The sequence below is a fragment of the Oryctolagus cuniculus genome, chromosome 17 (genome assembly GCF_051225735.1).
Source record: "Oryctolagus cuniculus isolate XC-2025 breed Fujian yellow rabbit chromosome 17, ASM5122573v1, whole genome shotgun sequence".
Classification (NCBI taxonomy): Eukaryota; Metazoa; Chordata; class Mammalia; order Lagomorpha; family Leporidae; genus Oryctolagus; species Oryctolagus cuniculus.
The window spans coordinates 31,023,192-31,038,025 of NC_142883.1; the positions used below are offsets into that span (position 1 = coordinate 31,023,192).

The 14,834-nt window shown below is 45.1% G+C and overlaps 1 protein-coding gene across 19 annotated transcripts in view; it reads right to left on the reverse strand.

Moving 5' to 3' along the window:
• The window catches only part of MMD (monocyte to macrophage differentiation associated), a 101,062-nt gene that overhangs the window by 26,082 nt on the left and 60,146 nt on the right, over positions 1-14,834 (reverse strand). For 2 of the 19 annotated variants that reach the window (XM_089316993.1, XM_089316989.1), the window contains one exon: positions 3,625-5,865. The exons of the other annotated variants lie outside the window; for them this stretch is intronic. In XM_089316993.1, coding sequence (XP_089173119.1) covers positions 5,857-5,865 — 9 coding nt within the window. In that variant the 3' untranslated portion in view covers positions 3,625-5,856. Of the gene's footprint in view, positions 1-3,624; positions 5,866-14,834 lie in introns of those variants that run through there. 19 annotated transcript variants of the gene reach the window in all.

The following is a 14,834-nucleotide window of genomic DNA, read 5'->3' on the forward strand; positions in this document are numbered from 1 at the left end:
TGGGTGGAAGTGGCTGCCAGGGGAGAATGACTAGAGGGACACTGGGGAGAGACACTCAAGGCCTCAGGCAGGCAGGTGTATGGGGATAAGAGAAGTCCAGACCGGAGCCACACTTCCTGCTCCCCTGGCTGTGGTCTTGGAATCACACCGCAGTTCTGACCCTGGTTCAGTAACCCTGCTGTCTAGGGTTTGAACGTGTCCCCTTAAGGTTCATGTGCTGGGAGTTTGGCCCCCAGAGTAACGGTGTTGAGGTGAGCTGTTGAAGGGCCTTTAGGGGTGATTAGATCACAGGCAGCACCCTTGGGAGGGAACTAGTGTAGTTCTAGCAGGACTGTCAGAGTAGGTGGTTAGCAAAGAGTACGCCTGGCACCTGGGGGTACAAATCAGCAAATGAGAGAGCTCTCTCTCTCTCTGCAAATAAAAAAAAAATACACTAATGTAATTAAAATCTTATTCTATTTTTCTAGTCTTACTATATTTATTTTACTGACATTACTAATGTGATAATCAATGAAAGAAAAAAGTGTCTGGTTTTCTGGCCCTGTTATGTCCTGATTGTTATTGAAAGTAGTGGGGCCAGCTAAGTCCTGGTTGTGCTAAGATGTTTACACACCCCCAGATGTTTACCTGCATCCTGGCTTCTAGGTACACGGTGCAAGTAAGAGCCCCCCCTTTCCCAACTGTGACAGTGAAAACTGTCCCCAGATATTGCCCCAGCTGGGTATTGCTGCCTTAGATTCAGCAGTCTGCAGTTGAAATGACCCTGGAGAAGCCTTCTTCACATTGTTTAACTTGGGACTCTTGTTTTACTTATTTATTTTTGTATTTATAAGGTTAGAACGGTATCTTCAATTTTGATTTGGTATGAAGCTGAGAAAAAGTAATGTATGGGAAAATGACTTGTGTCCTCTAAATCTGCTTGTGGATATGTAAGGTCATTACAGAGAGGTCAAACGTTTTACACTACGACTGTGTCGGGGGAGAAATGCAGCTCTTAAAATGATCTGTAATTGAGTTCACCTTTGAATTAGCAGAAAACTTGTCAATTAAAGGTGATTTCTTCTGCCATCTAAAACAGCCTGTGTCCCTCAACTTGATTTTGTCAGGTTAGGAATTCAGCTCAAAGTATGAATGTCCAGAACAGTTTCTCTGGAGATATCATTCCACTGCCTTCTCTTTCTTAGACTGCCTGGTGCAGACAAAACGTAAATCCCACGGTGGGAAGGGATGGAACCACAGTTCCACCTCCTACACAGGTCTGTGCTGACCTCTGGGACACTCTGGTCTAGTTCCCGGCTTGTCCTTATGCAGCTTTCTGTGGGTCCCTGCATCCTGAAGCCACCTTATATCCTTCCTAGTATTTTTCCCCTTAATTTTATTTATTTAAAAGGCATAGAGACAAAGAGGTCGCCCCTTCACCATTTTACTCCCCAGATGCCTTCACCAAACAGAGCTCAGTCTGCGTCTCCCATGTGAGTAGCAGAGAGCCAGGCTGGGCCATTACTTGCTGCCTTGCAGGGTGTGCAGTAGCAGGGAGATGGAACTGGCGGCAACTCAAACCCAGGCAACCCATCCTGTCTGGGATGTGGTCTCAACCAACATCGTAACTGCCGAGCCAGACGCCTGCCAACCCCACCATTCAATCAGTTTCAATCCTTCATTTCTTTTAGCCTGGGCCTCTTCCTAGGAGGCTCAGATGTGTTGCCAGTACCAAGATGGAGTCTGCAAATTCTGGATCTTCAGAGCTGTGGTCCCTTCACCTAGACACCGTCCTCTATCCTGGTAGCCTGCTCTGGGCTGGGCTGGGCTGGGCTGACCATGGTGCTGCCGTTCCAGGGGTGAGTTATCCTATTGCCTTCTCTGGGTGGTCCCGCTGAGTCACTTGGCGAGCAAAACCACGCACGCCTCATGTCTACGGCCTGTCTCTCTCTCCCAAGTCTCCTTCCCGGACCTTGCACGCTTTCCTTCCCCTTTCCTGTTGGGAGAGGAGTTCTCTTAACATCATCCCTTCCTGCTATGCCTGTTCTGTGACATTTTTCTGGCATTTCTCTCCTCCATGCCTGTGGCAATGTGGCAGAGGGGCTGCTGAGAAAGAAACAGATTGACCAGTAAGAGACACTGCCTGGAGATGTGTTTCACAAATAGGAGCAGAGTTGCAGGGAAGGTGCAGGACCAGGTGAGGGCAAAGAAGCTTCTGAAGATGACAGCAAGCCCCAAACAGTCTTCCTGCTTCAGCTGACCGCCCTCCCACCCGGAAGGAAGCTCCTGCCCTCCGAAAGCACAAGGCACCCCCAGAGACGCTGTCTCTCAGAACTTTCCAAACTCCCTGCCCTTAGTTTTCCCTCCTGTGCCTCTTTCCCTCCCTGTTTTCCATTGTCATGTGTTCCCGTTCTGGATTTGGTTTCCTGTGTGGATGGCTCTTGGGTGTTGTCCCCTGGAAAGAGGCCAGAGGGTTAGTGGAGGGCTCCCTGCCTGCGTTCCCTTCTTTTCCGAGGAAGCCAGGCTGACACAGCTGCTCTGGCAACCGGTGTTTCCAAGGAGAGCCGCCAAGCATGTGCGGCTCTGCCGAGAGAGCTGGACAAGATCTAGGTCTCCTGAGAATCGCCCAAGAGGGCCAGGGCAGCCTTCAGGGTGCTTCACCAGCCTGGGGCTGCTTAGCAAGCAGTTTGCAATGGCTTTGAAAACTCAGACCATTCAACCTGTGAAGGGTCAATCATCCATTCCTGGTAGCACCCCTAAACCTAAGCTGCATACATGTGTGCAAATGTGCACACCCATACTTGCATGGACACACATAAATACGGACAGCACTCCCCTTGGGCTCTGGGGAGAAGCCTGCGTTTATATAATGGAACTGCCTTTGCCACATGCACTAAAATAAATCTGGCATGCCTTTCTGGGTGGATTTTAATGAGGGAAGACAGAGCATTTAAATTATGCTTATTACTTTCAGTTGCCTCTCCAGGCTGTGGATTTAGGAGAAGGCAATGGAAGTCATGTGAGCTGGATTCTTTGCTGGGATGGCTCTGGGAGGGTAACATTGCCAAGGGCGCTGTTAATCCCTCTTTCTTTGACAAGGGAAGCCTCCTGGTTGAGGAAGGGAGGTCTAGGTTCTAACATCCTCATCACTAGCATTCCTTGGATGTGCCTACTCTGTACTATTACCCCAGCTAATAAGCATTCTAAATTCACTGTCTTGTTCAGTCAAAAATATGAATTCGACTCTGGACCTACTGGGGACCTTCCATTCCTAGGGGAGACTTGGCCGTACCCTTCATATGAATCAGATGTTCCTCCCTGGAACCACCATGTACCTGTTACAGTGCCTGGCTGCTAACAACATGTATGTGATGCATTGATATATTAATAAATGAATGAATGAATGTAGTGGGTGTGCTGAGAATACATCAGACTCAGAATTATGGATCGGAATAGTGTCTTGGCCAGAGACTTTGCTTTTGGTGGTCCTAGATAGGTAACCTGGGGTCTTACTCTCCTATGGATAGCTAACTTATGGGTGAAATGTGAAATTTGGAAGAATGGAGAAAACTTGTCTCCTCTCCTCTCTCCCCCAAATGTTTACTGCTATCTCAAAAAGGATAAACTTCAAGGCCACAACTATAATTTTAGGCCAATTATTTAACCCATCTTTTTTTAATGATGTATTTATTTAGTTGAAAGGCAGAGTTACAGAGAGGCAGAAAGAGAGAGATCTTCCATTTGCTGGTTCACTCCCCAAATGGCAGCAGGGTTGAGCTAGGCCAAAGCCGGGAGCTTCTTCTGGGTCTCCAACATGGGTGCAGGGGCCCAAGCACTTGGCCCATCTTCCACTGCTGTCCCAGGCACATTAGCAGGGAGTTGGATCAGAAGTGCAGCAGCTGGAACTGGAACTGGCACCCATATGAGGTACTGGTGCTGGTGGTGGTGGCTTTACCGACTACACAATAGCACCGGCTCCTGATAGTTTATTTCATCAACCGTGTTGCAGGTATAAAAGTAATATCTACCTCTGAGACTTTCCCAAGCATCCTAGAAGATCAGATATGTAGCCAAGTAGACATCTTTCCTTTCCTCTCTTGACTGCAAAGGAATTTGAGGGCTCATATATATTAAATAACTTTTATCAGAGTTACTCATTCAAATATTCATTGATGATGGATTGTGAGTTATAATCTATTCCGATGGCAGGAAGACAGTGGTGAATGAGACAGACAATGAGTGGGCCTGGGATGACAGGTGATAAATAACCAAGATAATGGCGGATGACAATAAATGCTGTGAAGACGGTAAAAGAAAGCAGAGTGGAAAGGCTACAATGAGGGTAGGGTTGGGAAATTCTAGATGAGACGGTCAGGAAAGAATTCTCCAAAGCATGTGTCTTTGAACCTTAGATATGAATCAAAACAGGAAGCAGCCATGCCTAAAAATGAGGAAGGAATAGTCTTAAAAAGCAGTACTGCAAAGGCCCTGAGGAAGCACTGTCATGCAGAGGCAGACAAAGGCTGGTACTTAGTGAGCCCTCCACCACGGGGCTAGAGTTAGGCAGATGCCGGATCATGGAAGATGTTACAGACTTGGTGAGGGATTTGGATTTTATCCTACGTGCAGTGAAAAAGTTTAAATAGGAGTGAAGCATTCTGTTGTACATTTCAGATCGCTCTGGATGCCATGTGGAGGATGACATACAATGAGGTGGATGTGAAAGTTACATGGAACAGTCAGAGGCAGTGGTGACGGCTGCTTGGACTAGGGGGGTAGAACATGATGGACAGGCTTGGACTCTGCTAGTTACTAAGGAACTGGGACTAGCACTGGGGCCCACAGTAGCACATGGCCCTCTGGCCTGTCATGGGCCAATGTGAATATGCCTGCTTTTCTGTGTTTAAGTGAATGTCCCCCTGAGCAAAGCTTTCTCCTGAGCATTACGTTCACTGAAACTGAATGGAGGCCCACACTGCGGCAGGAGCAGCGTGCAGTGTGATAGTGTTCTCATCCGCATCTCTAAGGACCACTCTCCTGAGGTGCTGGACGTGAGAGGGGCTCAGCAGAGCCCACCTGGCAAGGGAAGTGATGGGAGAGCTGGCAGGACTCGGGGGACCCTGGGACGTGTGGGCTTCCTGCCCTAGGAGGAAGAGGATTGAAGAATACGCAGTGGGGGCACGGCGAGGGAGGAGGAGCCCATTTCTGCTTAGAGTCAGCGAGGTAGCTGGTAGCACAAGGAGAAAGAACATGGACTAGAGGGTGTTTTAGAGAGAGAAGGCCCCTGGGAGCCTGGGGCCTTGAGATCTGCGGGAGTGAAAGTGCCCTCTACTGGGTAAACTCGCTAGGAGGACTTTAAAAGCCCATCTCTCTCTACAGCTCATGACCCCTCTGGAGGTGAGAAGTATTAAACACGTCTACCAGTTCTGTATTGCTCACTGTCCTGTGCATATCTCCATCTTGATATTTCAAGCATCTTAAAATTCTTTGTGGGTCTGTATTCCTCACAGGAGAGGAGCCTCTTTGTATTTTTTTTATTTTCTAAAAAATATTTATTTGAAAGGCAGAGTTACAGAGAGACAGATCTTCCATCCGCTTGTTCACTCCCCAGATGGCCACAATGGCTGGAGCTGCGCTGATCCGAAGCCAGGAGCCAAAAGCTGTTTCTGGGTCTCCCATGCAGCTGCAGGGACCAAAGAACTCGGGCCATTTTCTGCCTTCCCAGGCCATAGCAGAGAGCTGGATCGGAAGCAGAGCAGCCAAGACTCGAACCAGTGCCCGTTTGGGATGCCGGCACTGCAGACCACGGCTTTACCCGCTACGCCACAGTGGAGGGCCTCTTTGGAATGTCACTGACTTTCGCATCCTTGCACCATATCAAGGGACCTGGTATACAGTAGGCAGACAGCAAAAACTGGCTCAGCGATTAGATTTCGAGCACTTATAGAAGCATAAACCAAATAATTGGGTTTCTTTCAAAGATTTATTTACTTTATTCATTTATTGAAAGAGTTATAGAGAGCTGGATCAGAAGCAGAGCAGCCAGAACCCGAACCGACACCCATAAGGGTTGCTGGCATTTCAGGCTGGGGCTTTAACTCGCTGCGCCATAGCGCCAGCCCCCCCAATAATTGTTTTAAGCTTATAAATTGACCAGTACAGGGATTCTTAATCTTTGTTGATCACAGACACTTTTGAGAAAAAAAATGACAACTATGGATGTTTTCCTTGAAAAATTGCAAAAATGATTTTTAAAAAACTTTAAAAAAAAAAAAAAAAGATGAAAATAAGAACCAGAAAACAGAAGTGACTTATCCAACTCATCTAACTTTGTTGTGACGGTCACACCGGGAGCCCAGGTGTCCTGACTTTCCAGTGTTTGCGTAGGTGAGCTAAAATGTCACAGCCAGGATGCAAAGATAACAATCGGAGCCATACCAAGAACAGGCCTTGTGAGCGATTCTCAGAAAACAGATGACTGCCATGCTAATAAGACCCTAGCCTGGGCCACTGAGATGACACTATGCCTAATCCATGCAGGCGGGGAAGAGCCCAAAGGGTACTGACGTGCTAGAAATTAGAGACTGCTCAAATGTCTGAGAGTGAGGTAATAATACCAAGTGTTGTGTTCAGGAATTCAAGCCTGATTATAATCACTAATTAGCTCATTTTCACCTCCTAGGCATGAACCCCTGTACACAGCCCAGCAGTCTCTGCATACACGTTTATTTAGGGCACAGTCCCAAGGGATGCAGAGACTCGGCTGCTCCTCGGAGTCTGCTCCCCCTGGGTGTCTAAAGCTGCTGGGAGCACAGATTTCTGCCAGGTTTATCCCACTCCCTCCTGCTTGGCAGAGGAAAGGGAATGTGTTGGAAGACATGAAGAAGGGAGAGGAGAGAGGGGTAGAGAGCATGGCGTGCTACGGAATAAGAACACAGTTCAGGTTGTGTTTACAACCTGAAAAACACTTTTTAGTTGTCTGCCCCCATGGAATCAGTCCTACAGCAACCCTTCAAGGTGGACTGGGCAATGATTTGTCCCCCATTTTATAGAGGCGAGACTCTGAGAGCAGCAAAGAGACACTTGTGTCCAGCAATGTCCTAGTTTTCATTTTCACTGGCTGGGTGCACATGTTTTAGGTGAAGAGCAGTAGACTCTTATCAATAACTCGCTTAGGTGACTGGGCTGCAAGATTAGGAATCAAGTGACACTTAGGGTCCTGGTCAAGATGGGTACTGTGCTTCTTGTCTCTCTTCTATGTAGTCATTTAAGGTATTTTGTATTCGGGGCCTTTTGAAGAATCTAAGTTCTCATTCTCTCTCTGGAATAAAGTGCTTATGAAGGGTTGCACAATGTCCCCCTAAAATTCATGTAAACATGGAAGCTAAGAATGTGGCCATATTTGGAAATAGTGTCTCTGCCTATATATATATATATGCATATATATATATATATATATATATATATATATATATATATACAGTGACTAGTCCTCATTGGAAGAGAGGACAGATACACAGAGGAGATAGACAAACACGGAGGGAAGAAGGCCGAGTGAAGACACACACAGAGATCACAGCAATGCAGCTGCAACCCAAAGAATGCCAAAGGGTTTCTGGAAGCTGGCAGAATCTAGGAGGAGGCAAGGACGGATTCTCCCCTAAAGCCTTAAGAGTTAATATGGCCCTGCTCACACCCTGCTTTTAGACTTGGTCTGTGGACCTGGAGAAGTTTAACTTCCATTGCCTTTAGGCATTTGTGGTGTTTTGTTACAGAAGCCCAGGGGAACTAAATATCTCCCCTGCACACTCCATTCTCCCAGGGAAATCAAGTTGGGGGAGAATGCCACGCCTTCTCCTGCCACCAGGACTGTGCCTGGGACTCCCTCTGCTTCTGGGACTGCCTTCCTCTCTCTTGCCCGATGCTCACTACTTCCTGAGGCTGAGTTGAGGCAGACCTTCCCTGACTGCTTCCCACTCCCAGGCTGCGATGAACCCTTTCTCTTCTGTGTTCACACGGGCTTTCTGATATGACTACGACACTTATCCTCATCTATTTACTGGACTCTGGAGTGCCTTAGGACAGGTATCCTAACTGAAATGTCTAGTACAATGCCTGGCCCCAAGGAGGTAGAGTGATGGGGCAGATGCTTATTAGCTGAACAAAGAAGTATGGTTAGGTACCGGGTGGATTGAGGACAATGCAGAAACTCCCACAGCAGGCTACCAGTGAGAGTTCTGTGAGGGATTACAGCCCAGTGCAGCACCAGGAGGCAAACATATAGTAATGACACTGCAGAAAGGTCCCTGGCTGTATCCCCACAGTTAATGTTCTGCTCTGGGAACTTCTTCAGACCTCCTCTCCAGCTCATAGCACATCTTCTAGAACAAGTTCTTTCAACCTCTGGGAGTCCACAGGTGTAGGTAATAGATCTGGCTCTGAATGGACTATATGTGCCTTCTAAATGACCTAAACATTCATTCAGGATCTTGGGGGCCTCAGAGTCTTCTGCAAACTGAAGAGCTAGAAGCTAAAGTTCTAGCTCTTGTCTTCTCTCAGATGCCACAGTAGCAGAAGAATGTGGGTATCCTGTTAAAGTGGTACTCTCTGTGTTTGCTTTCCCTTCTGTTTAAATCTTTCCTTTTTCACTGGGACCTCCAAGCCTGATCCCTTTCATCCCATGAATATTCTTCCAAGGGTTGTAGTGGCTGAGAAGGTCTGGAGGGAAATGGTAATTGTGAAAGAATAAAGAGGGATCTGTTACTGTCCTGACCAGTTTCTTTAAGAATTCTAAGTCAGGGTTCTCAGGAAAACAGAACAAAAGAAAATACACTTGGAAAAAAAGGACAATGAACTTCCCTCTGAGGATTGTGGCTAAACACCAGATGTCTAGTAGGCAGGGCCTCTAAACCACAGCAGCTGCTTGGACCGTGCTCCCAAAGCCTCTCTTCACTTCTGCCTTCCCATGTGACAAGTTCCTGTGCCTTTCAGCCCCATGAGAACTGCATCTTTACCCAGCAGGAAGCTGCATGAATCCTTGGCTTTAAAGCTGCTGTGCTGTTGATGGGTGGGGACCATCCAGACACTGTCCACATGGACAAGCTTTTTCCTTTCTCCATCCTCCAGGCACCTGGAAAATTCATATTCAGTCTGATTCAAAAATCACCTCTTCCTGGATACTTTTACTCTTAGGCTCATTCATTGTTCTGTGCTTGAAGATGTGGACAACTAACATTTGTACATCTATTGTATAGCCACCATGCACTTTAGTCTCTTAAGATCAGAACTAGGAATAGCCGGCTTTCTTCTTCAGAACTCCTCTGCGTTTATCTTAGCACTCTGAATCATCTGACTGTATTTCCTTTCTCTATAGACTTGGATGCTAAGAAGCTCAAAGTGAAATTTGTGACCCGTCACTAACAAGCATCCAATACTGTGATGTGATCTAAGATCCTGAGCTTATCTTTGGTTTTTCCTTTGTTTCCCTTTGAATCACCTTGATTCTATTATGTACTTAAAAAAACAGACTAAGTTTTTGTTTGGGTAGGTAAACTCAAATCTTGTCTGACATGGGTCATAACCAAATAAAAAAAGGCAAAGGTACTGTATGTACATCACTGTAATTTTCATTATAATCTTGGAACTGTCAAGCCAAGTGGAGCTCTAAGAGGTTATATAACTGAATTGAAATCATGAAACTTTTAAGTTGAAGAGCTATGAGTTCAATCTATATCCATCTGACTTCAAAGCTAATGCTCTTGACAGTCAAAATTGCTTAGTATTTGTACAGACTTATTGTGTACAAGGTTTTGTATTGAGTACTCACATGTATTATCTCACTTATCCTAGCAAAAACCCTCTGAAGCAGATTCCACTGTTAACAACCGTTTTATAGATGAAGAAATTGAAGTTTAGAGAGATCAAATAGTTTGTCCAAGGTCACCTAGCTAATGCAGATACTGAGATTCAAATCCACATGGCCAGAACTTTGAATCTCTGTGCATTCTTTTTTGCCTCTTTCACTTATAATAAGGGTAAGTATACAAAAAGGAAACAGAGGAAGTGAGAGAGAGAGAAGCTAGCAAGCAAGGAAAAAGGAAATAGATTTCCTAATTAGGTGGTGTTTGACTTCTTTTGAATGCCCAGCTGCCTGGTTATATCACAAAGGCTTATCATCTGACAAATCCTATTGGAGAAATGGGTGTCTGGCTAGAAACGGGTCTATTTCTGAGTTTCACAGTTCTTCATGGAGCAGATGGATCAGAAACACAAAGTCTGTGAGCAGCACTGGATTCTAAATGCCAGCCTGAGCACTTAGAGGGAGGAAGGTAACTACCTAGCACCCAAAGGTAGAAGTAAAAGCCTTTCTCAGAAGGGCCACACAGCTGCCAGAAAAGGTTGGAAATTCTTCTAAGAAATGGACATAAAATGGGAAATCCCCCAAAGTACTATTAATGCACCTCTTCTGTGTTGAGTGCTTAAGGTATATATTTTTCTTCCATACAGGTTCTGTAATACAGATGCCATTATCTTTGTTTTACAAATGGGAGACTTAAAAGTGAGAGTTATTAATCAACCTGCTGAGGGATTTAACCGCAGTCTGTTGGGTCTCTGGGAACTATATTTACACGACACTATGCCAACTCTCAAAAGTAGTCTTCCTCCTGACTTCTCCAGCCCCTCAGAGCTGACATCATGGGTGCTTCACATGGCACTGGCATTGTCTGTGACACAGGCAGCAACTCTGTCAGCAGTGGCTTTCGATAGAGTTGGGGCCCCCACAATTGGTTCAGTTCACAGTATAAGACTCCTGCCTTGAGGACTAGCTCTGAGGCTTCTGTTCTGAATTTCGGTCAGCTATGCTGGGCTTTATAATCCTAGATGACACTTGCCTGTGGCCTCTCCCATGGGGAGGGGAATAATGGATCCTCTTCTCCCTGTCCACTAGTTACTGACTGGTGCTATCATGATTAACAACAGCAACAGAAAATATCCAGCCCTGAACTATACCTCAGCCCTCTGAAGTTGGTTTACACCCCTAATGTGTTGATTTTCCACATTACACCTACAGCTATCTGTTTACTGCACAGGCTGCCCATGTTGGAACCAACCAGTGTGGCTGGCTTTCCCAAACCATGCTTTTCCTGACTCTTCTTCCTCTAGGGATAAAAACCACTGAGACTGGAGGTTTACCTCTCAGACAATTGCTATGCTCCATTGAGAAATGTATGGGGAAATTAAAAAAGGGTCTAGAAAATTGAGAATATGAATTGAATGTTGCCTCAATTTTCAAAAAAGGGCAATGAATGGATCCTTGATACATCAGTATAAGTTTTTTAAATATTTGTTTATTTGGAAGCCAGAGTCATAGAGTCATTGCACTCCCCAAGTGACTGCAATGGCCACGGCTGAGCCAGGCCCAAGCCAAGAGCCAAGAACTTCATCCAATGTCCCACATGGGGGTGATTGGAATCCAGCAATTTGGGCCATCTTGTACTGCTTTTCCCAGTCCATTAGCAGGGAGCTGGATCAGAAGTGGAGCAGCTGGGACTCAAATCGGCACCCGTATGACATGCTGTTGTCACAGGCAGGGGTTTTGCTCACTACACCGCAATGTCGGTGCTAGCATGTTGTTTTTCAAGAAACGAATGATATATAAAGAGCAAAGAAATAGGGACTGATGACAACTGGAAAAATTCACTATGATACAGTTAACCAACTTTCCTTTTTAGACAAAGTCTTGCTGGTAGAGTCTAGAATACAAGAGATACTGTTTGGGGAAAAAATAAGTTAATGAAGTAAAGCTACCTGACTTGTAGTTTCCTGGAAAATGCCACTCACCTGGCTTTCCTTTATTTGACCTGACTCAGAGCTCCTTCAATGTGAAGAGCCTGGACTATTTATTGAAAATAATCAGCAATTTTTTAACATTGCAGCTGCCTTGGGAAAATAAAAACAAGAAGCTGACCAGAACAATTAAAAGAAAAAGCTAAGGAGTGAGATGCTCACAGAAGGCCTTGAAAAGCTCCAGAATACTTCTGGTAATTTACAAGGCCAAGCATGTGTGCAGGGTCTTCCAAGGTAAAAGCCGAGAAGTCCCAAATCGCGTATCTTTCACAGAACAGGAAGTGAAGGCTACGGTAATGATGTAAACTGCCCGCCAGAACACGGATGGGACGCCACAACACACGGCCCCTTGGCAAAAGCTGAGAAATGTATTAGTTCCAGCCACTTAAGGAAATTTCTATCCAGTCATTATCCGACCAGTAAGTGGAGTGGAGACTTGACAGAATTAGTTCAGAAAAGTGGCTATATAGGCACACAGCAAGATAACAACAAACAGCAATAACAGCAGACTCTAGGGACGAGGGGAATTGGATTTACAGAATTGCCACATTATGTTATTTAAGGTATCCAGTCTTCAACAAAAAATTATTATAGCAGGGCCAGCACCGTGGCTCACTTGGCTAATCCTCTGCCTGCAGCGCTGGCATCCCATATGGGTGCCAGGTTCTAGTCCCGGTTGCTCCTCTTCCTGTCCAGCTCTCTGCTGTGGCCCATGAGGGCGGTGGAGGATGGCCCAAGTCCTTGGGCCCCTGCAACCACGTGGGAGACCAGGAGGAAACACCTGGCTCCTGGCTTCGGATTGGCGCAGCGCCGGCCGTAGCAGCCATTTGGGGAGTGAACCAATGGAAGGAAGACCTTTCTCTCTGTCTCTCTCTCTCTCACTGTCTATAATTCTACCTGTATAAAAAAATTATTATAGCAAAAGGTATTACCCATATATAGAGAAAAAAGTACTCAGTGGAAACTGAGGAAGCTCACATATTAGAAGACTTTAAGTCAGCTCTTTAAAAATATGCTCAAAGACGCCGGCGCCGTGGCTCAATAGGCTAATCCTCCACCTTGCGGCGCTGGCACACCGGGTTCTAGTCCCGGTCAGGGTGCCGGGTTCTGTCCCGGTTGCCCCTCTTCCAGGCCAGCTCTCTGCTATGGCCAGGGAGTGCAGTGGAGGATGGCCCAGGTGCTTGGGCCCTGCACCCCATGGGAGACCAGGAAAAGCACCTGGCTCCTGGCTCCTGCCATCGGATCAGCGCGGTGCGCCGGCTGCAGCGGCGGCCATTGGAGGGTGAACCAACGGCAAAGGAAGACCTTTCTCTCTCTGTCTCTCTCTCTCACTGTCCACTCTGCCTGTCAAAAATTAAAAAAAAAAAATGCTCAAAGAAAGGCTATAATGTATAAAGAACAAAAGGAAAGCATGAAAACATATATCATTAGAAAGATAAAAATTGTAAACTATCATCAAATAGAAATTCTAGAGTTGAAAAGTAAAATAACTGAAATGGCTAGACGAGTTAAATAGCAAATCTGAGCTATTGGGGAAAAAGCTGATGATTTTGAAGACATATCAATTTAATTAACCAGTCTAAGAAACAGAAATTTAAAAAATTAAGAAAAACAGAGGATCAGAGACCTGTGAGGTACCATTGAGCATAACAGTTCATGCATAATGGGAGATCCAGAAAGTGAGGAGAGAGGGTAAAAGAACAGTTGAAGAAATAATGACTAATATAGCCCCAAGTCTGATTAAAAACATTAATGTAAATATTCAAGAAATCTGATGAACTCCAAGCAGGATAAATGCTATGAGATCCTCTATACCCATTATAATCAAGCTATAAAAACTCAGACAGAAAATCTTGAAAGCAGCAAAAGAGAATCAGTGATTATATGCACAAAACCCTCAATAAGATTTCTAATAAATTTATTATTGAAAACCATATTCAAAGATGTTGAAAACAGATGAGCAGTGAATAATTTCTGTATCCAGCAAAACTACCCTTTGGGGCCGGCGCTGTGGTGCAGCGCGTTAAAGTCCTGGCCTGAAGCGCAGGCATCCCATATGGGTGCTGGTTCTAGTCCCGGCTTCTCCTCTTCCGATCTAGCTCTCTGCTGTGGCCTGGGATAGCAGTAGAAGATGGCCCAAGTCCTTGAGCCCCTGCAGCCACGTGGGAGACCTGGAATAGGCTCCAGGCTCCAGGCTCCTGGCTTCAGGTTGGCACAGTTCCGGCCATTGTGGCCATCTGGGGAATAGAGTGAACCAGCAGATGGAAGGCCTCTCTGTCTCTACCTCTCTCTGTAATTCTTTCAAATAAATAAATCTTTAAAAACTACCCTTTAAAAATGAAGGAGAAATCAACATGTTGCCAGATTTTAAAATAATGGGACAGTTTGTTACTAGCAGACCTTCCCTACAAAAATACACCACAGGGGATCTCTCAGGTGCTCGAAAAGACACTAGTCAGTAGCTCCTATTCTCATGAAGAACTAAAGAACAGTGTAAAAGTAGCTACATAGGTAAAAATAAAATGTATGATACATGTACTTTTTGCTTATAATTCTGTTCTTTTCCTATGTGAATTAAACTATACATATAACTATACATCTATCTATGTTGTGGGCTAATAACAAATAAAGATGTAATTTTATGACAGTATTAGCCCAAAGGATCAAGATGGGAATGGAGCTATATACAGACAAAAAGTTTTTGTATACCTTTGACATTCAATTGGTGTTAATACAAATTAGATTATTATAATTAAAGGTTAAATGTAACTACCAGAGCACCTCTTTAGGAAATAATTAAAACTATTTATGTGTGTGTGTGTATATATATATATATATATGTGTACATATATATTTAATAGTCCAAGACATGACATAAGAATTAAGATGATACACTAGAAAATGTATTTCACACAAAAAAAGGCAACAGAGGATAATGGAGGCACAAAGAAATAAAAAATACATGAGACATGAAGTAAAAGTAAATAAAATGGCAGAAGTAAAGCCTA